The following is a 21584-nucleotide window of genomic DNA, read 5'->3' on the forward strand; positions in this document are numbered from 1 at the left end:
TCCACAACATCACGCGAAATGCATGGGTTTATTAGGCACTTTTACAAAGAATGAAAATACAATTTCATTTTCTTCTTTAAAATCAAATTTGTATATAAATCTCGGATTGAATTCAAAATGAAACAAGCAGGAATTAATTATTGTACATGTATGTATATTATGCTCAGTTGGGAGATTTGTTAATCTTTTTTTTTTCACCCAAATTTAATGTCCTTAACAAGGTGGGAGATCTTTTGGTGGAGGCAAAACAGATTGATCTTTGCCTTTCCCATTTTCCACTACAAATGCTGTTTTCAAACCCCAACCCGTGTGAACCTCCAAATGACAGTGCATAAACCACACTCCTGCAAATAATTACCACCAATTATTGCCACAGATATATAAATATTTTTCTCCTCTCCATTATTTTGACAAAAAATAAATAAAGGGTTCCATAGGTGAGCGAGTGAAAGGAGAAAAGTATTTTTGCGACTGTTATTATTGTTAGCTAAAGTCAATTTTGGCTAATCATTCATCTAAACAGATTAAAATATACTATACGGTTTATATATTAATTTAGGTTCTCTAATTCTAATCAGCAAAGTTCAAAGATAATTGACTTTTTTATTTTTAAAAACTATTTGGCATGTATAAGAGTTGTTTTTGGAATGTAAAATCAATAAGTGAAAAAAATTGTTTGTTTTGCATGATTAATTGTGGTTTAATTACAATGAAAAATAAAATATTACCTGGGTTGTCAGCCCTAAATCTGATGGCGGTCCAACCACCGGTGGGAACTCCAACGGTGTTTCTTTCAGGAGGATCAACTAAGTTGAACTTAAGCGGGTCTTTACTGGAGTTAAAGTTACCGACTCCGCTTCCAACCACAAAAAAGTTATATCCATGAAGATGGAAAGGGTGTGATTCCACGGTTAGAAGATTAGTGTCTTGTAAAACCAACTCGATGCTCGAATTGAAAGCAAGTTTGTTGACCCTCGTCCCGGCTTTGGTTGCGAGATTCGCGGTCAATGGAGCGCCCGTGTAGTTGAAAGCGGCTGGTGGGCGATCGGGGAAATCGGTAGAGAAAACCCCTTTGATTCCAAAGTAGTGAGCCTAAACAATTTAACAATATATCGTATAATAAGATAATTGAAAGTTATATACAATTAAATAATCAATCAAATTTTGGGAGACGATAAAAAAGTACTTCTTCGTATTTTCATCTACATAAGAATGAATCCGAATCATCTATCTTTTTTTTTCATGTCTCGCTACATGACTCTTAAATCAAAATTTATCACGCCGTCACCTTTTTATTGTTATTAGATTTAGAATAATAATTAAAAGAAATTGGGATGTGACTTATTTTTATTGGATATACGAAAAGGGACAGACGATCTAGATTCCATAAAATAAATTCAACGATTTTGTATTTTGTTATACGCTATTTCTCTCGATCTATAGTTCAATAATAATAGAACAAAATTATTTTGTCTATTTAATACCTGAAGGAGCCCGGTTTGAGGCATCACGAAGCTTATATTGTTTATAGAGGCAGTGAGTTTCGTCCCATTGAGGCAGCTAGGGCAAGGGTTTATCCCTAACCCTATCGTGTAGAAAAGTCTCCGATCGACCTTTTGAGGCACGTTAGCTGGGAATTGAGGAGTGTTGAGGCTCCTTAGCTTGTCGTCGAAGGCTAGGGCAAATGCAGTGTCGTTCTGCTTGGGGAGAGATGGGAGGATAGGCAAAATAGAGTTTGGGACGCCTTTGTATTGGAAAATTGCGGTTGCGGTCTTATTATCCACCGCAATTGGGGCATCCATAAATGCCGTAGCGCCCATGAAGTATCGGTTTGGAGGCTGATTAGCATGGACTAAAACGTTTGTCGTCTGACCTGGAGCAATCAAGATGGCTTGCGTCGTGAATGGCTTGGTGTACACCGCATCAATCTCTACCACCGTTAGATTGTGGCCCGCTATGCCAAAGAATAGCTCGTCGTTGAGTGCAGAGTTGATGACACGTAGGAGATATGTCTTTCCTTGTTCAACTTCCATAGCAAAAGTATCTAAGAGCGGATAATTCATGTTAGTTTAATCATTTTCTTAAGAGTAAGATTAATGCATGGGAAATAGTCTTAATTAGACAAACAAATTATTTGTAATTATCCGGGAAAATATCATGTAATATTTTTGTGTAGTTACTAAATTTGTTTACAGGGATCACTATAATGTCCTCTTACTTTTAGTTAATATAATCCATTATTGGTTCACAATTTTTTTTTTCTTTGAGTTCTCTCTCCATGATTTCTTTATTTAAACAAAAAAAAAAAAAAACATAAAAATCAGCAAAATAAAAAAAATAAAAAAAATCTCATAGGATCACGTATAGAAGATATTGTATATTGTATGGATTAAGAAATACTTATATATTCAGCTAAAACTTAGAAGAAAAATTGATATTAATTTTATTGTTATTTTCATTATTTTTTTTTTTTTTGGAGAAGTTGTTAGGTAGGTATGTATACCCACGTTTTTTATTGGTTCACAATTATTTTTTTGGAGCAGTAATTACGTTTTTTGTTTTTTTGTTTTTTGTTTTTTTTATCACCGAGAAGAAATTAGGTAGGTATGTCTACTCACGTTTTTCAGAGCATGGAAAGAGCGGTCCTGGCTTTCCATTGATTGTATGTGCATCGGAAGCATTTGGTGGTAATCCCAATGAGCTCCCTTGTTTCTCTACCTCTTCAACGTCGCTCTTCCACCACTCGCCTATAATTAAGACTATTATTATAATCTATACCCACCAATAATACACAGATAAATATTTTTTTTTTTAGAAAATTCATGACTGAGTTTTGACTTTTGACAACAACATGATTGATCAGATAAAAAAAAAAAAAAAAAAAAAAAGACAATATGATTGATACCATGAAAAGTCGTGTACGCTTCTCAACCAATAATATTATTGAAATGATAAAAATGTGCCCCAACGACTTTTTTCGTGAAACATTTTTTTTTTCATATTTTTAAAATCCAACCTAAAGTAAATAAGAGATATACTTACTTTTTTACTGCATTTTTCTTACCAAACAAAAGTTTCTCAGAAATAAAAAAAATTAGCTACTCTATTGTTGTGATATACTTAACTTAACACTAATATATATCACATCTTGTCACCTTAATGAAGGTGGTGAGTTTACTTCCGTAGGTAATAAATGGCAACAAATACCCTTCAAAACTAAAATATATCGCATGTTCTATTCCATGTCTATTGTCCTCGAAAACAAGTGGCTCTCCAAGTATCGAAATGACAATATTCAGACACGATTTTATCACGAGTCATAATAATCGACCTCAGTAAACTTTTTGAGCAAAAAATAAAAAATAAAAATCATAAATCGACCTCAACAACTCAACATGTACAAAAGTTGTACACGATCAGACCGCTATTAGGTTCAAACTTCAATCTATGTTTCGTAAATTAATTAATTTGCCACCCAAAATATTTTGGTCTAAATAATTAGTTTACGTCATGGCATATATGTGGTATCTAGCTATGGAATAAACTCACCCAAGATGATATTTTGCTCTCTGTAAGGTTGAGGGAAAGGGAAAGGAGTGGATAGTTTGGGCATGATAACAATGGCACCGTAAACGGTGGCTCTGAGCCAGAAAATGTGAGCGTGCCACCACAAAGTCCCTCTTTGACCCGTCACATTAAATGCATACGTGTAACTATTTCCACTTTTTATTGGGCATTGAGTTATATATGCTGGCCCATCTGCCCATCCATTCCTATATTGTTTTAGTCCATGCCTGTACAATAAATACATTTATATATATATATATATATATATATATATATATATATGTATATATATAATTAATATTTTTTTCTTGCACATAAACACAAAAATTAAACAAATATACACTTAGAAGCAAGGATATACCCCATTTTGGGTTGGCTATATTTTAAATTATATCCAGCATTTATTTATTTTTGAAAAAATAAAAACTCAATATACAAAACTCTAGTAATCTGAATGCTAAATTCAACAAACAAATTTTCTCAAAAAATTCTAAAGGGTATCCCTCAATGTTTTTTTATCAGTGTAAATAAACCTATTTTGTAAAAATTTCATTGGACTCTAAACTTTGTTGACATTAAATGTCGTGAAGTCATGGATTTGTTGACATAAATATCAATAACTTTTGAATTCGTCTGTGAGTCTCTACTAACATATTTATTATGATTGTGTTTTCGGTTTGATTTTGAGATATCTAAATAATAAACATTGTTACCAGTGGATCGACATGTTGTACTGGGCATGGTTTGTGACATTTACAAGAACTGTATCTCCTTCCCTGGCGTATATTGTGGGACCAGGGAACATCCCATTCACTGTCACAATTGGTTTGGCGTGACATAATCTACTAACATTCTTCACTTGAACCTGTAAAAAATTAAAATAAAATTAATTAATTACAATCATATAACATTATCATATATGTCAAACGATAATTATGTACACTAACATCAAATTGGTATTTCTTCACAGCAGCTTTGGCTGGGAGAGGAAAAAGCATGAATGAGCAAAGACATATTAGCAATATAGTGAAGTGATGATCAAATGAGTTGTTTCTTTTGGCTATCTTCATCATAGTTATAACTGATAGTAATTATTGAAGAAGAATGTGTTTGAGCTTTAGAGGGTAGTAATAATAAAAATATGTTTCTTTTCTGGATGAGACAAAAGCGTGGGGTTTCACACTTGTTTTATAGGGCTTTCATATGTATGTGTATGTATTCAAATAAAAATGTCTCAGTTTAAAGTATATAGTTTGTTAGAACTTAGAAGGCTGGCTATGTGTTGGTGAATTAGGTGAAGTTTTTTTTTTCTTTCTCTAGAGAGGTTACATTACCATAGCTAGCTTCAAAGCAATATATACACTGATAAGGACTTACTGTTTAATTCTTGAATAAAAACTTAAGTTTAGAAGATGTACAGTGCAATGTTACGATAATTAGTTAGACTGTACCGTAAGCAGGGAATGTATGAATATTAAAAAAAGATAGTGAAAGTAAAGACAAAAAAACATTGGCTATGCCATATATGTAATTGAGATTTTTAATTTCTTATTATTTTGGTTTGCTTTACTAGCTGTATTCAAAACTTGGTCAAAGATTGATCAGTTGACATGTAACTTCACTTTCTAGTTTTTAGACTCCATTCTTTGCTTGCTTAATATGCATAGTCGGTTGCAACAACTACAAAAAAATGGACATGCTTTACCTTTAAAATATGAACGGGTTTCTCTTATTTGGCTGAGATTCATTTTTCCGAAATGGTAAGAGAAGAAAAATTAACAGCTTAAAATTTAGCCGAAATATTTTTTTAAATTAATTGAATCTCGATGACAGTGTTGTCACAGATATTTGCGAATAAATAAGCCAAATATTTGTCTCATTTATTTTGATTATTTAACTATCTTTGACGACAACGTCGCCGCTAGAACAATTTAATGAATATCTTTTCGGCAACATTGTCGTTGAAGAGTGTAAAATATGCGGCAATACCTAAACATGAAAGACAAAGAGAATTGTAACTAATTAAGTCTATTTAAACTTAAGGATTTTAATGTAGCATACGTTTCATACTCTTTTTTTAGTCATTATGTTGACATGACATTGATTCAAGCCAATTTCTATCACACGGTATATCATCAGATATAATGCAAAATCTTCTCCAATCACACTGCAAATACAACACTATATTTTAGTAGGGGTGAAACTGGATCGGTTCGGTTCGGTTTTTGACATTTTTAGTATCCGAATCCGAATTTTTCGGTTTTAAAAACTCTGTCCAGTAACTGGTCCAATTTAGTCTAAAACCGAAATTCGGTCATCCGAATATTCGGTTATCTGGTTTTTTAAATTCAGTATCCAGTTCAGTATCTAATTTTTAAAATTCGGTTATCCAGTTTGTAAAATTTCAGATCCTTGTTTTTTAAGATGGATATCCAGTTTCTAAAATCCAAATCCGATTTGTAAAGATTCAAAACACGAGTACAAACGACACTTATAAAGCTCCAAAATGACAATACATAATCTAAAACTGAGTAAAAAATAAAATTCAAAAGGACATTCGTCTCCAACTACCTGCACATGCAAATATCATAATATAAAATTAAAATTACAACCCTAATGATCATAATAAATCATACAACAATTGAATTTGTATGTTACTTTTATATATCACATAATCAAGTTGTAGTATCAGTAGGAGTTGATATATGATAAGTTTGTTCTTCTATGACAACTTCACCATCATCTGTTAATAATAATGACATAAATTTAAAATAAATTTGTTTTAATAAACAAACTACAAATGAATATGTCAAATAAAATATCAAATTAATTATCTTACCCGAAACAATAAATAATTTGATGTGTTACTATATCACACGGAAAAAATAAAGAATTTTATATTATTTTAACTTTAGTTGATTATCAATTTCACTACCAAATCAACTTTATTTTACTATTTTATTGATTTTAATAATATATAATGAAGGATAGTACTTATAGTGTGAAATTTAGTGTTGTGATTGGAGTTGAAAAAAAAAATTGATGCTAAAAAACTACAAAAAAATAGTGTGATTTCAACACAAAACTTAATGTTAGGGTTGGAGTTGCACTCATGCTTGAAAATTCAGTTTTAACCTTTTGTTTAATAATACAGTTTCAGCTACAATATTACATTTTTTTTCCTAAAATAAACGGTTACGTATGGATTAAATTAATTAGTAGATATTTATCGACTTTTTTTTTAAGGAATCGGTTAGTATTTAATACATTGATCCAATATTATTCATAATTAATAGAAATTAGTAACAATTATAAATTAAATTTCCAAATATATCTGAAAGTTATTACTGATTAAATTAATATATTTATGATTATGATCTTAGTTACAAACAAAAAATTAAACCATAACTCTGCTGCATCGATTTCGTCCATTTGTTTAGGTCTCGACCTAGAACCTTTATTCGCAATTATTTTTGTCCTCATGTTCAACAATAAAGCCTTATAATAATCTGAAATAAAATAAAATAAAAAACATTAGTAAACAAACATCATATGATCTTTTATTATCCAAGACCATATTCTTGAACAATCCGAGTATGTATCAAATACGTCTACAAAATCAGCTAGTTCGTATGAACATGCATGCATTTTTTTATACATTTTTTTTTATATATTTTCAGAGATTTTCGTAACACACACAAAGAAAAAAAAAAATCAATTTGAGAGTTACTGATTATGCTGAGTTTTTTTTTAGAGCTTTTATTTTTGTTATGCGATTTTTGGGGTAAAATGGGTTTGACTTTGGGTTTCATTTTTCAAATGGTGTAATTAATGCTTAAATTTTGCCTCATTAATCGCGTCTTAGTTATTGTCATTTATTTTGTTTCTTTTAATTTTCTTTTTCCTCGAATACACGTGTCCTTGGTCGGGAATAGGGTTAAGGTTAATAGTGTCTTTAATCGATAAGTAATAAATTGGGGTGGCTAATAAATGATTCAAATTACGGCTACATTATCGTCTCCAATAGCATGATTGTTTGGTTGTAGTTTTTTTTTTTTTGAAGAAGAAGAAATTTACATAAATATTACTATTTCAACACCACTCTACCAAAATCAAACTTTTTTTTTACGGATCTATTAGTAAATTATTAGTAAATGAGTTGTGAAAAATTTAGTATCACTAGAATAAATATATGCATCGGGTGCGATGCTTCGAAAGTCGCACCCGATACTACTTAAAATCAACGAAATTTTTGATTTTTTTTAAGGGTATCCGGTAAGACATGTCGCACCAGATACCCTTCCGCACCAGAAAATGTCGTATCGGATACCATTCTGCACCAAAAAATGAAATTTGTAGTAGCGTATGTCCTTAATAAAGTCGGTCACGAAATTGCTAGATTTCACGAAAGATCAATCCCAAATCCAGCATTTTTATGATAGATCACTCACGAAATCTAGTAATTTCATGACCGATCTTGAATTTCATGAATGATATGTCATGAAATTTAAATTTCATGACCGATCTATCTTGCAATCCTGACCCGTCACGAAAATTGGAGAATTCGTGGCCGTTAAATCTAGTAATTTTGTGACCGATTACATCGAAGGTATAACATTCTTCTCACAACTCATTTACTAATAGATCCATAATAATTTGCTTTATGGCTGATTTTAGTGAAATAGTGTTGAAATGATAATGTTCACATAAATTTCCCTTTAGCTAACCGAACACCTTTATTTTTATCCCTTTTTTAGTATTATATACATGATTTGGAGTTTCTAGTTTAACACCGTTATGAGCACTATAACATTACAAAGAGTTATTATATTACTTTATAAAATATCCATCAGTAGTATCTCCGCGGAATTCTAATCGATAACTTTAAGATATATGTCAACGCCTTTATCGGCAGTTAAAATATCAGTAAAACCAAACCTTCAATAATTTATCCGTACATTTATTAATCCTTGTCTAAATCACGAGCAACAGCCTAGCCTTGTCATTTATATTCTTTATGAACAAGAAAACTTGTATTCTTCGCTCCCAGTTAGTTTTAAATATTAATTTGTATTCTTTTAAATTATATGGAAATGAATACTCTTTTGTTTGGTAACAAAAGGTTGGTACCTAGTCAATTTAAGAGTTTGAAGTTACTTGAAACCTGAACTTACTTAAATTAGTATGTAATTTCTTATTTCTTATTTGTTTTCCATTAAAAATCTGGTACATGGACGTTCTTGCTTCTAAGTATTGAAAAACAATTATTTATTCCTTTTTTTCTTTTATTTGCTAGGAATTATTTATTCAAAGTTTCTGGTTGTGCTTTTCGTTGAAATTTACCTTACCATGTAGATTATTATATGGGTAATTTAGCAAAATAGCCAAATCAAACCTTTAACATTGTTAAATAGCCAAGGTTTTGTAAATACTAAGTAAATAGCCAGATATCATTTAAGACACTTCTACATTTACTAAAAAGCTCAGGCATTTCCCGCCCATAAGCACAGGGTTTACTTGATAAAAAAAAGAAAAAAAAAGAGGTAACGTGTAAACGAGAATCAAGGAAGTAATAACTCCAAATTAATTACCGATTATCTCTCCACCAATATTCAATCTGCCATTAAGAAAAAAATCTCTGTTAATGTATCTTGATGCGTTGTAAAATGTAATCATGTTTCAGTGTTAATGTATGGGAAAAATCATTGTGAATGCGTTTAGAATTTAGGGTGTTTGGATGTTAGAATGAAAAAATAGGTGTTGACATATTTTGCAGTAAATCTGAGTAAATATTGGGCAGTTTAAATTTGTGTCGTGTGTAAATATTAGGCAGTTTAAATTTTTGTCGTGTGTAAATTGGGACACATATTTACACCGAGTATGTCAATCCTTGAATTTTACAACAATGTATGGTTGTTAATATCTGTAGTAAATGTGTGTAAATTATAAGTACTATTATATTTGGTTATCTGGAAGTGTTTATTTACGCATATTTACTGCATAAGTTGTCATAACCTTAACTTATTTACATATATTTAAATAATAAACGATACAATATATTTCTGGCCGAAAATATCAGAAATAATCTATAAAAAGAAACAAATAAATTACAACTTTCACGTCCATTTAGTTCCTAAAATAAAGGGAATCATAAATTGACTAAATCATGTTCACATTTATATCAGGAAAACAATTCAAAAAATTTCGGGAAAAAATTTAAACCGAAAATTCAAATATGTAATTCAAAATTCAAACGCACATGAGCAATTTTCGGAAAGAAAAAAACCTATTATTGGGCCACGTCATCGGCATGGCTATTTACTTAGTATTTACAAAACCTTGGCTAAATAGTAAATCATAAGGTTTGATTTGGCTATTTTGCTAATTTTTTGTTATTATATATAATTACAAATAAGAATTATAAAAGTAACTATAAATGACATGGGTGATACCGCGATTATACAACTCACTTTCAACGTGCATTATATCTTAAATAAAATAAAAAGTTTCACTTTCAACGTTTAATTTAGTGTTTTTTTTTTTTTTTTTTGAGGAAACGTGGTCGGAGCCACGGAATATCATAAAAGCCCTCACGTATGGCGGAGGAATACCGTGGTTACAAAGATAAGAGTGAAACAGAACCAAACGGTAAAGAAACAGAAAAAACTCAAACAAGCAGGGCCCTAAGAGGCCGCGCGGGACCTCAACTCGCGGTCATCGGCCCTAATGGCCTCTTCCGAACAAGGCGGGACTAAACCCAGCCAGGTCGAGGACGAGTGATGGTTAACCGCGTAGCGCGCTAGATTATGCGCAGCAACATTACATAGACGAGAAATATGCAAAATGCGAAAACCCTCAAGCTCCCTCACCTCTCTGAAGATGCGGTGCAAGATCGTCCCAAGCTCTGTCGCAGGCGTCACGCCCTCATCGATCATCCTCACCACCCCCAAGCAGTCAGACTGGATCTCCGCTCTCCTGCCACCGACGCTGCGAACTAGCTCTATGCCATGGAGGACAGCATACGCTTCCGCTAGCTGGGGGGAGAACCCCCTAGCCAGGAAAAGCGTCTGCGAGGCGATCACCTCTCCAGTGTGGTCTCGAACTATACTACCGACACCGAAGCCTCCACGGTCGCGAGCGAGTGCCGCGTCGACATTAATCGAGAGGGTCCCGTCTCTAGGGGGGGTCCATCTGGGGGGCGAAGTCACCCTCGAACTCGTCGGGGTCTCCCTAACCGAAGCCGCTCTGTACTCCTCGAGGAAGCTCACCGTCCACTGGGCTAGCTGTGGCTGGCTCCAAGCTGATCTCCCGGCTAAGACATTGTTCCTGTGGTTCCAAAGTTCCCAAATAATAGTAATGAAAAGCTCATGGAAACGAACCTCAAGGATCTCCGTCACTCTGAGGATAGTGTCAAAAACATCGCCGTCTCTGAAAGGCGGAAGAGTGTGGCCGAGACCCACCTCCTTCCAGACGCTCCTGCTCCACCTGCAACCCCAAAACGCGTGGAAAACAGTCTCTCTCGCCTCCTGACAAACAGGGCAGCTGTCGTCGGAGGTGATCCTTCTCTTGGCTAAGACTGCTCTGGCCGGAATCTGGCCTAAACAGACTCGCCAGCAGAAGAGTTTCACCTTAGGAGGGACTCTTAACTGCCAGAACTTCGTCCACCACCTCTCCATCACCGTAGGATCTGAAGAGCTGGCGGCCTGAATACTGGCTCCCTCCATCGCTACTCGGTAACCGCTCTTGACGGAGTACTCTCCGTTCTCAGTGAAATGCCAGCGGCGCACGTCAGGAATACCCTCACCACCACACGGAATGCTCAAGATCGCCGCAGCGTCCTCCGCCCCGAACATCGCTGTGATAAGATCGACGTCCCAACTACCGTCGAGTCTCATAAGCTCAGCTACACGCATATTGGGAGGGATCCAAGGGGGATCGATCCAGGTGGCCGGTCTATCCCTAGGAACCCAACGGTCGCCCATGACCAACACGGATTCCCCGTCCCCGATCCGCCACCTCGAGCCGGACTGAATGATCTCACGACCCCAAAGAAGACTGCGCCACATAGATGAGCTACAAGAGCCTGGATGAGCCGACATAATATCTCCATCGGGGAAGTAGCTTAGTCTGTAGACTCGGCCTACCAGACTATCCGGTCTCCTGAGAAGTCTCCAGACACTCTTGGCCAGGAGGGCCTGGTTGGACTTCTCCAGATCTCTGAAGCCCATCCCTCCCATCGACTTGTGACGCGTGAGGACCTCCCACTTGCACCAGTGGATCTTCCTCGTCGCCGTTCCACCCCCCCACCAGAATCTGGCTATAGCCGAATGAATGTCCCTGATCAAACGCAGCGGGATCTTGTGGCAAGATGCCACGTAGCTGGGAATAGACAGAAGGACGGACTTGATGAGAACCTCTCTGCCAGCCTGCGAGAGGGAGAGGCCGTTCCAACTCTTAATCTTATCCCAGACACGGTTTCTCACAAACCTGAAGAGCTCCGTCGTCCTCCGCCCAGTGAACGCGGGAAGACCCAGGTATCGCTTATGGCACTCCGATCTCCTAACTCCAAGGATCTGAGCCAAGGCCGCACCCTCCTCAACACTAACTTCCGCACCGAAACAGACATCAGACTTTTGAAAGTTCACCAACTGGCCCGAGGCCTCTGAATAAGTCCGTAAAATGTCTGTGACTCTCTCGCACTCGTCGGGTATAGCTCGACAGAAAATCATGCTATCATCCGCGAAAAGAAGATGAGACACGTGAAGATCCCGGAATCGGACTCCAGAAATCGCTCCAGCATCCTCGCTCGCACGAAAGAGGCTCGAGAGGCCCTCAGAGCAGAAGAGGAATAGAAAAGGGGAGAGAGGGTCCCCCTGGCGGAGGCCTCTGGAAGGGGTCACACTGCCCCGGGTAGAGCCGTTGATGTTGAAGGCAAATCTGACTGAGGTAACACATCCCATGATAAGGTGCACCCACTGTGTGCTGTATCCCAGTCTCAACATCATCGACTCCAGATAGACCCACTCGACCCTATCGAAAGCCTTCGCCATGTCGAGCTTGAGAGACGCACACTTTCCATTTCCGAAGCGTTTCCGCTTCATCGTATGGAGAGCCTCAAAACCAACCATGACGTTATCGAAGATCAGTCTACCGCCTACAAAAGCGCTCTGAGACTCAGAAATAGCATCGTGCATCGTGATCTTTAGACGGTTGACCAAGCACTTGGCCACTATCTTATAGATCACATTGCACAGGCTGATCGGTCTGAAGTCGCTGACTCGTCTCGGGTCCTCTACTTTGGGGATGAGGGTGACCATAACATCAAACTTTCACACTAAAAGTACTATTCTCTAATATTATATATAATCAACATCAATGATTCACACTAAAAAAATTACCGTGGCCTACAATACTCATTCTATAATTTGGTGGTCATTATACCGTGTTATTGATGTCCAAATGATGTGACTTTATTTATTTATTTTTAATTTTTTTAAAACAAAAAGCTACCAAAACATTTTGACTAAAGAATTCTTATTTTATCATGGATATATATTTTACCCTTTTTTCCTTGTTTTTTCTGAAAACGTCACCATTTATAGAGTATAGACTAGTGGTTCCAATTTCAACGTAAACTACTCAAATAAATTATTGAAACCATAAGTTTTAGACTTGTCTTATTACTACTTTAGGTAAATAATGAGGAAACTTACTCGTAACGTGGTCTTTTGAGAAGTTAAAATTTAGAGTAAAATACAAATTTGCTTGTTCTTATGATTGTTTTGTTTTAAATCGAATGATAATACATCCGTAAGATGTGAAAAAACAAGAACTCACAGATATATGTAGAAAACCCACGACGGTAAAAAATAATGGGCAAGGAGAAAAGTTCACTACATATGAGAGATTTTTGGTATTCATTGGAGAGAAAGTTAGTAAAGAAGAAAAAGCCAAAAAATAAAGTGATAATGTCTTAGCCGAAAATTTTACTAAAAAAAAAATTACAAAAAGTTTCCTGCAGGTAACCTCGTCTCTTAATTTTTTATTTTTTATTTTTATTTTTTATTTCTAACTAGTAAATTTATAAATAAGAAAAATATCTATACATAGATATAGATCTATTATACTCAAGCTCTATATATTGGTAGGGCTCTCAATTGACTAATCTAAAAAAATACTTTGAGCAATTTATAAAAATGTTCCTACTTAATTATTTCGATATTTTGGAAATTATTTTTAATATAACTATTATAATACACTTTTTCTTCTGATGATCTGTATGACTTACATTCATAAATCAATCTATTTTGGTAGTTGGTCTATGTGGCTGTAAAATTACTATGTGGTTCAATGCTTTCCACATGCTCTGTTTTATTGACAGCTCTTGAAGTTGAAAGAAACACAAAACAAGAACTTCTATTACTTTGAATTTTTCAATTTTATGTCATGCACGATATGAAAAAAAAAAAAAAAAAAAAAAAAAAAAAATAGCATGACATGAAATGTCATTATACTTTTTTTTTTTTTTTTTCCATGTGTTGATTTTTTTATTTTTTATAATTTTTGGATTTTATGTTCTGTGTAATAAACTTTTCTCAACGTGTGATATTGTGCAAAGACCCAGCTACCCAAACAAAAAAAAAAAAAAAAAAAAAAAAAAAATTCACGGACATACAATAAATTGATTACTTGGTCCTCTTACGTTCTTTCGCGGCTGCCTTAAAAGACCTTTATTGATAAGAATTTCATGCAGTCGGTAAATGGGAAACCTATATATGAGCATTTCGAAATAGAAGAAAATATCACAAAAACGAAAAAAAAAACAAAAAAGCGTTTTTTTGGGTAAAAGATGATATTCTTTTTTCCATCTCCAACTCGACTTTAAAAATTGCAGAACTATCCTTGAGAGAGCTCGCGATCTTCATGTTCACCAAGTAGCAAGGTTAGTAAACTTCATTAATTTACTTTATATTCCAGCTTTCTTAACAGATAGCTGATTAAATAAACCCAATATATATATATATAATTCTGTAGATATTGTGTATCATGGAAGCGAAGAGAGGTTATTGTGGTGCTACTTTTGGCGTTATCTTTTCATTGGTCTTCATATTAACATTGCCAACAATTTTCATAGTCCTCGATTCGTATGATATTTGGTACGGCGTTCTAACTCATTATATATATCATTTTACTCAGATCTATAAGTGAGATTATAATACATCTCATGCTTTTGAAATATAATGATATGCGAATATGCACTAAGCCACAGTCAGATCAGGGGCTTTAAAACCCCCTGTTTTTTTTTTTTATTGTTATTAGAGAACTAAAAAATAAAACAAATTTAATGACTTACAGGTAATGAATTTAAAATAAAATAATTCAATAACCTTTTGCATTTATATTTAAAAATCCAGTTAAAAGTTCTAGGATGTAATGAAAAAAACAAATTTCCGGTATGCTTTATTTCAAGCTATTTTCATCTTTTTTTTTTTTAAAGAAACCTATTTTCATCTTAATCTATAAAGTTACAAAAATTCTGCTTCACTTCATCACTGTCACAGTATAGTAGTACAGTAGTTGGTTTTTTTTTTCTTTTTTTTTTTCATGAACAAGAGTAGTTGAAAAGCTTTGACGGCAATTATAGTTTTTAGTTAATAACTTTGTTTCACAAATCCATAGTAATCTTATTTCAAATGCATGCGTAAATAATTTATGCTGAAGATTTTATGAATCTTTTATTTATTAGCTGGTAAAAAACAAAGATCTTCAATATATTTTTTGTTCATCAAGAAGTATAGCGACGTCTGATTTGTTTTAGTTGAGTTATTCGACTGTGTTGTTGTAGTATCTCAATAAATAAATCACTGGAATATCATTCCACGTAATTATTTTTGTCCATTGTGGATTTTTGTTTGATATATATACAGTAATACCGATTAGTATTTTTAAGAGATAATATTAATCAGTATTGTTTTTAGACTTTTAGCCTACATGATATATGGGATATACTCATAATTAGTCATTCCAAATATAATTCATATAATTATGATAGACTTGGACCACATAAAAATAGCCGTGACATATATATATATATATATATATATATATATATATATATATATGCTTTTATAATTGCCATAAAAATATAATCAATTTTGTCTGAAGTGCATAACAAGGCGTCTGTTTACGATTCAACTGCAACTATTAGACTTTTGGGTTGTCCCGTAATTGTCTACACCCATTTACATGGAAATTTTGCATTTAAATAAATATAAAGAAAATTGAACATACATGGCAAATTTTTCAAACATGATTTAAATTGGATTACTTTAATGATTTTACATATCTTTTCGTAGTTCTTTTAAGCTAAAATATATCAAAATCAATAAAGGATGTTTGAATTAAATTGTTAACATGTAATTCCATTCCCAAGAAGGCAAGAAGTAAATGCGAATTTGGTTTAATTGTTTTTTCTCCAGAAAGAGGTAGACATAATCAACTTGAATTCGGACAACGATTTGACATATAAAAAGAAAAAGAAATATACAAAAAATACAGAAAAAGGGGTCACCATCTATAGTGAATTAGCACCACTCCTCTCAGCAAATGGAGCCCATACAAATTGTTATCAAATAGAGAAAAATAAAATTGTTGTACGACTAAATAGAAAAGTCACTTTTCTGTCTAAATAATTACATTTTCCTTTTCTGAAAAAAAAAGGTAACATTTTCCAATTCAACAGTAGTAGAAAAAAAAGGTAACATTTTCCAATTCAACAGTAGTAGAAAAAAAAATCTACATTCATTGAACAAAGATATCTAATAATTAAATTTATTAGCTACATAGATAATTCATGCATATTGAAGCCATATGCATAGATAATTCATACAAATTATTACATCGACATACAGGGAACTGAAACTGACACATGCAATAATCCCAAAATTATTGAGAGGAGGAGCATCACGTGATCATAGTCACGTGATCAACCCAGACTCACTAAACAAGAAGGAAAAACCCCATAATTTTGCCCCGAATATCAGCCCGAATCTCTCGAGCTGCCACGACTCGTACGGCCGGCCCGACCTCCTCGTGAATTGCTGCCCGCCCGAGGCCCGAGAGGTGCCCGTGAAGTTCGACCCGGCCCAGACACCGATGCGCGTCCGAAGGCCCATACACCGCATTGGGCCCGAGCACTGGGCCCAATACGCTCGGGCCGTCGCTCTCATGAAAGCTCTTCCCGACAGCGACCCGCGAAGCTTCTCCCGCCAGGCTGGCATTCACTGCACCTTCTGCACCGGCGCCTTCGACATGAAAAATTCTAACCGGTATGTATATCGATACGCATTAGGTTATCTTTATTTTTATTTTTGAGTAAAGACGGAGAAGTTTAAATTAACCGATCGATTAATTTATATTTTAAGTTAACCAACTATAAAAAAAATGTATATATTGAAACTTAATTGGCTAACTATTTTTTAAAAAAAAATGATTAATCGGTTATATGATTATAGAAAATAGTTGAGCATTAACCGTCTAAATTGATTAATAATTTAATGGGTTCAACCATTTTGTCACCTTTATTTAAATGTGTACTTATGTAGTACATATTAGGTGTTATTTGAAAAAGAGAATAGTGAATGGACAGTTTAAGTGGTTTGTTTTGTTGTTTGGGTTTAATCTTCAATGTGGGTGTGGGTCTAAGTGGTTGATAAAGAGACATAGATGCTCTGACTTGTAGTACAACTAGCTGGCTCTACAACTAACATCATAAATGAGGTGAACAGGCTGTAGATACAGAAAAACGACGTAAAAGATAAAATGAGTATTGACTTTAAACGGATGAGAATATTACACATCGATTTCGAGGAAATGCATTGCCTGGTATGAAAAACGTGACAAAAATGGCGATACATAAATTAAAGGGGAAAGAAAAGTGTAGAGAAGAGTCGGTTGAAATTTAAGAAAGTGTCGAATTGGGGTGGTAATTAATCATATAGGAGTGATACAAACGATTAAGTGACTTGCACATGCTATATTGATAAAGTTGTTAGCCTAAAAGAAATGTATGATGCTAAAAATGCTTTGACTTATTGAGAACTGAAAAAAATTATTAGATTTAGAACCAAGATACAATCATACGAGGCATGGCTTGACGCTATACTCTTGTGAAATGGCTCTGACAAAATTCAATTTTGTTTCAACAATTTCATTTCGGAAATGCCTTTCAACACGGGTCACGATGTTGAACGATCCACTCACAACGTGACATGTGACACTGAACATCCACGTGTCACGTTGTGAGTGGATCGTTCAACATCGTGACCCGTATTGAATAGCATTGCTCATTTCATTTAGTACATGCCATATTTTATACAACGTTTAGGCATTATGCCATATCTTCGGTAACAAGATTAAACAATGACACATCATCATTTATGATTTATATGATCTTAGGGGTCTGAATATCCACCGGGCGTGGCTGTTCTACCCGTTCCACCGGATGTACCTGTACTTCCACGAGCGAATCCTCGCGAGCCTCGTCGGCGACCCCTCGTTTGCCCTACCCTACTGGCCGTGGGACCACCCGGTCGCCATGCAGTTCCCTGACGTCTTTCTCTCCGACCCCTTCAACGACACCGAGCGAGACCCCACCCACTGGGCCCCGCGCGTGGTCGACCTCAACTACGACCCCCACTCCGCCACCGAGAATCTCTCCGTGGGGCCCGCCGACAACTTGGCCTTCATGTACAACCAGATGGTCTCGGCCGCGGCCGCGCCCGAGCTCTTCCTCGGCTGCAGGCGCCAGCCGACGGACGGCGAGCTCTGCGACGGCCCCGGGACGGTCGAGCTCGCGCCCCACAACACCGTCCACTCGTGGGTCGGGTCGGGAAAGAACCTGGGCCGCGAGAACATGGGCGCATTCTACACCGCGGCTAGAGACCCGTCTTTTTACCCTCACCACGCCAACATCGACCGCCTCTTCGACGTCTGGCGGGACATCCACGACATGCCGGTCCCGTTCGACGACCCCGTGTGGCTCGACTCCCACTTCTACTTCTACGACGAGAACGCCGACCTCGTCGAGGTCAAAGTCTCCGAAGTTCTCAACACGTCGAGTCTCGGCTACTCCTACGAGGATATCGAGGCTCTCTGGCTCCACCACCGTCCGAAACCCTCCATGAGTCCCAAGGAAGCCAAGCGGAGGCTGAGGAATAAGAGACTAGGCTCGAGTGTGATGCCGATCGGGGGTCGAACCCTGGAGAGTCCTATTAGGGTTAGGGTTTCGAGGCCCGAGCGGGAGAGAGAGGAGCGAGAAGAGGAGGTTCTCGTGGTTCACGGGATCGGCGTGGGAGATCGGAACGACGAGACGGTGAAGTTTGACGTGTACTTGAACTTGGCCGACGAGACGAAGCTCGGGCCTTCTTTCAGGGAGTTTGTCGGGACTTATACGCGGCTTCCTCAGAGACCGGAGCGTAGTAAGAACGGGGTTTTGAAGCTCGGAATTTCCGAGGCTCTTAGAGATTTGGAGGCTGAGAGAGACGAGAGTGTTTTGGTGACATTGTTGCCTGTGAGTACTTCTTGTGCTAGGGTTACCATTGGCGGTATTAGGATTGAGTTCATGAAGAAATAGATGATTATCTCAGAGAGAGATATACATAGTTTTTGTTGAGTGATTTTTTATTTATTTATTATTACAATAATTGTTGGTGAAAATCATTTATTTGAATAAAGGTTTGATTAGACTAAGGTTTGGATTTGATATTGAATTGGAAATCCATTATTCCATATATTCAGTTTAAAAACATTTTTGTATTCGAAACACATGCAGAGAATGAGTTTAAAGAAAAGGTGTTCAACTATACTCTATTACGTGCGCTTGAAGCCTTTAACACATAGGTTGAATTTGAAATACCACGAGCAACCGTTTTTTTTTTTTTTTTTTTTTGGGTAGGTTTATCAATTATGTGCTGTTATTGACAATCAATAGACAGAATTCGAGAAATGAAAGTTATCAAAGGAACACCACGGCCTTTTGAAAAATGTCTTCTAATAATTGATTATGCCACTGCCTCAATCTCTCCTAAACCGGAAATCGTTTAAAGATTATGATTCTTTAAATACATTCGAATTTTTAAACATTCTATAAATAACCCGTTTTATATTATTTTCCAATTCATTTATCAATATTATAAATAAAAATGTAAACTAGTATAAAATAATGAAATTGTAAAAATTAAAATAGATAGGTCTAATAAAATTTTAAGCGACAAGAAATAAATTCTAGTATTTTTAGAATAAAACGAGACACTTTCAGAATAAGAATGAGAAGCTGAGATGATCTTCGAAAAATATTTTATAAGAAGGCGTAATTTCCGTTGTCTCTTGACAAATAATATGCAGTCACATGTCAAAAGCCCGAAAACCCTGGCGGGCCAATGGATTCCTGTTTCTCGGGGGTGGGCTTATAACTAAGACAGAAATCAGGAATTTTGAAAATACTCCATCTAGCTTTAAGGCCAATTCAGATTAACCATTTGCCGATTAAACACTAACTTAATAACCTTTTAATCCTTTTTTTATTACAAAAAAAGTATAAACCATATGAAATATTAATTTTTTTAAGAGTTAATAGCGGCAAATTAACAGCTTAGGCAACTTCGCGCAACTAAAATGTAATATTATGTATTTTTGTCGCAAAAAAAATGTATACAAATATGAATTCGAGAAAATATTAGGTATTTCGAGAAAAAAAATGTAATTAGGTATTCATAATTCTCCTTAGTTTTGGGTCTAATCTCTTTAAACAAACTCGGCCCATGTTGTGGATGGGTTAAGGCTTCGAGCCCAAACCGTGCCACTGTAAATGCCCTTCAGTCTTGGAAAGAACCACTATAAAAACACAATCACAGAATGCGAACCCTAGAGATCGGCTTCAAGCTTCGTATAGGCTATTTCACGGTTTTTAATTCAATCTTGTTATCCTTGATCCATTCTTTTCTCTTTGTCTGCGTTTATGTACGTTCGTTTTTCTGTGTGATTTTGTGCAAGAGAAGGTACGGTGATGATGAGTTTGTAATCTCGTTAATCCGATTTTGTCTGAGGATAACTATCTCACCATTCATTCATTTTTCTGAGTACCTTCTCTTAATCTTTTTATTTTTTAGCAAACATTTTTTTTTTTTTGGGAAATAGGGCTTTTGACTCCGAATAGCTAATTAGAAATTGTTTTTTTCGTCAAGAGTCTCTTACTCTATGTATCACTGTTTGACGGTGTTTTTTTTTTTTTGTATTGCCATAAATATTAAATTATGCAAATGAAATAGTGAATAAATTATATACATTAAAAAATATTATAAACAGTATAAACAGTGTTTTAAAAATGTATATCTCGTTTTTTTGTTTTCCTGATACCGTAAGAGTAAGGTATTGAACTCTTTTATTACAGATTTACTTGCAAGTCATTTAACTTTATTTAATTATCCGATTTGACGCTATGAATAAACATTATTTTGGCAATTTAAAAAAAATAGGAAGAGTAGTTGTTAAACACATTCTTTTAGACCTTATTATTTCGAAAATTAAAGAATAGTTAGTCATTTTCAGTATTTTGAAAAATATTCTTTTGGGAACAAAAATCTTCAGAGATAGTTTGAGCAGTTTCAACAAAATCAATAAAAAAGTAAAATATCATAAAACTAAACCCTTAGTATATAAATTTGGAAGGTTGAAATTACTTTGGGAATGTACTTCAAGCATGTCGGTTGTTGAACAATTGATTAATTTTAGGAAGATTAATTAAATCGACAATTCCCTTAAATGACCAATCAAACAGACAATAATAAAGAACACTAGTAATTTGTAATCTTGTTTTGTATAAACAATTTCTCCAGATGGATTGATATGTCCTCAATAATTGTAGACTCTTTCAAACAATTTGCTTTTTTTGACTTCTCCTATAAATGGTAATTTGAGCTCTTTTAAATCAGAGATTCTTTCTCTTTGTCACGCGACTT

The 21584-nt window shown here is 35.2% G+C and overlaps 2 protein-coding genes and 1 non-coding gene across 3 annotated transcripts; 2 read left to right on the plus strand and 1 right to left on the minus strand.

Moving 5' to 3' along the window:
• Positions 1 to 4789, minus strand: LOC149387362 (laccase-11-like). The gene is made up of 7 exons (XM_089624237.1): positions 4515 to 4789; positions 4281 to 4432; positions 3550 to 3794; positions 2619 to 2747; positions 1485 to 2044; positions 729 to 1092; positions 1 to 344 (listed from the first exon to the last, which is right to left on the minus strand). The coding sequence occupies exons 1-7, from the start codon at positions 4638 to 4640 to the stop codon at positions 214 to 216; spliced, it is 1707 nt and encodes a 568-aa protein (XP_089480363.1). The 5' UTR covers positions 4641 to 4789; the 3' UTR covers positions 1 to 213.
• Positions 4790 to 14202: 9413 nt separating this feature from the next.
• On the plus strand, positions 14203 to 19317 carry LOC149387363 (polyphenol oxidase I, chloroplastic-like). Its single transcript, XM_089624238.1, has 4 exons — positions 14203 to 14509; positions 14602 to 14723; positions 16479 to 16895; positions 18025 to 19317. The coding sequence occupies exons 2-4, from the start codon at positions 14614 to 14616 to the stop codon at positions 19199 to 19201; spliced, it is 1704 nt and encodes a 567-aa protein (XP_089480364.1). The 5' UTR covers positions 14203 to 14509; positions 14602 to 14613; the 3' UTR covers positions 19202 to 19317.
• Positions 19318 to 20625: 1308 nt separating this feature from the next.
• LOC149387364 (small nucleolar RNA U30) lies at positions 20626 to 20707 on the plus strand. Its single transcript, XR_016301096.1, has one exon. It is a non-coding gene; the product is annotated as a small nucleolar RNA U30 (small nucleolar RNA).
• The last annotated feature ends 877 nt before the right edge of the window (positions 20708 to 21584 follow it).

Source organism: Urtica dioica, chromosome 8 (assembly GCF_054948205.1).
Source record: "Urtica dioica subsp. dioica isolate 48M chromosome 8, U.dioica_male_clone48M_v1_H2, whole genome shotgun sequence".
Lineage (NCBI taxonomy): Eukaryota > Viridiplantae > Streptophyta > Magnoliopsida > Rosales > Urticaceae > Urtica > Urtica dioica.

Excerpts from the sequence above, each read along its gene's own strand:
- LOC149387362 (XM_089624237.1), bottom strand. The coding sequence starts at position 4,640 with ATGATGAAGATAGCCAAAAGAAACAACTCATTTGATCATCACTTCACT. Across the intron at positions 1,093-1,484 it reads CTCAAACCGGGCTCCTTCAG|GCTCACTACTTTGGAATCAA; the intron begins GTATTAAATAGA and ends TAAATTGTTTAG. Across the intron at positions 345-728 it reads ATTTAGGGCTGACAACCCAG|GAGTGTGGTTTATGCACTGT; the intron begins GTAATATTTTAT and ends AATTATTTGCAG.
- LOC149387363 (XM_089624238.1), top strand. The coding sequence starts at position 14,614 with ATGGAAGCGAAGAGAGGTTATTGTGGTGCTACTTTTGGCGTTATCTTT. Across the intron at positions 14,724-16,478 it reads CTCGATTCGTATGATATTTG|GGAACTGAAACTGACACATG; the intron begins GTACGGCGTTCT and ends ATCGACATACAG. Across the intron at positions 16,896-18,024 it reads GACATGAAAAATTCTAACCG|GGGTCTGAATATCCACCGGG; the intron begins GTATGTATATCG and ends ATATGATCTTAG.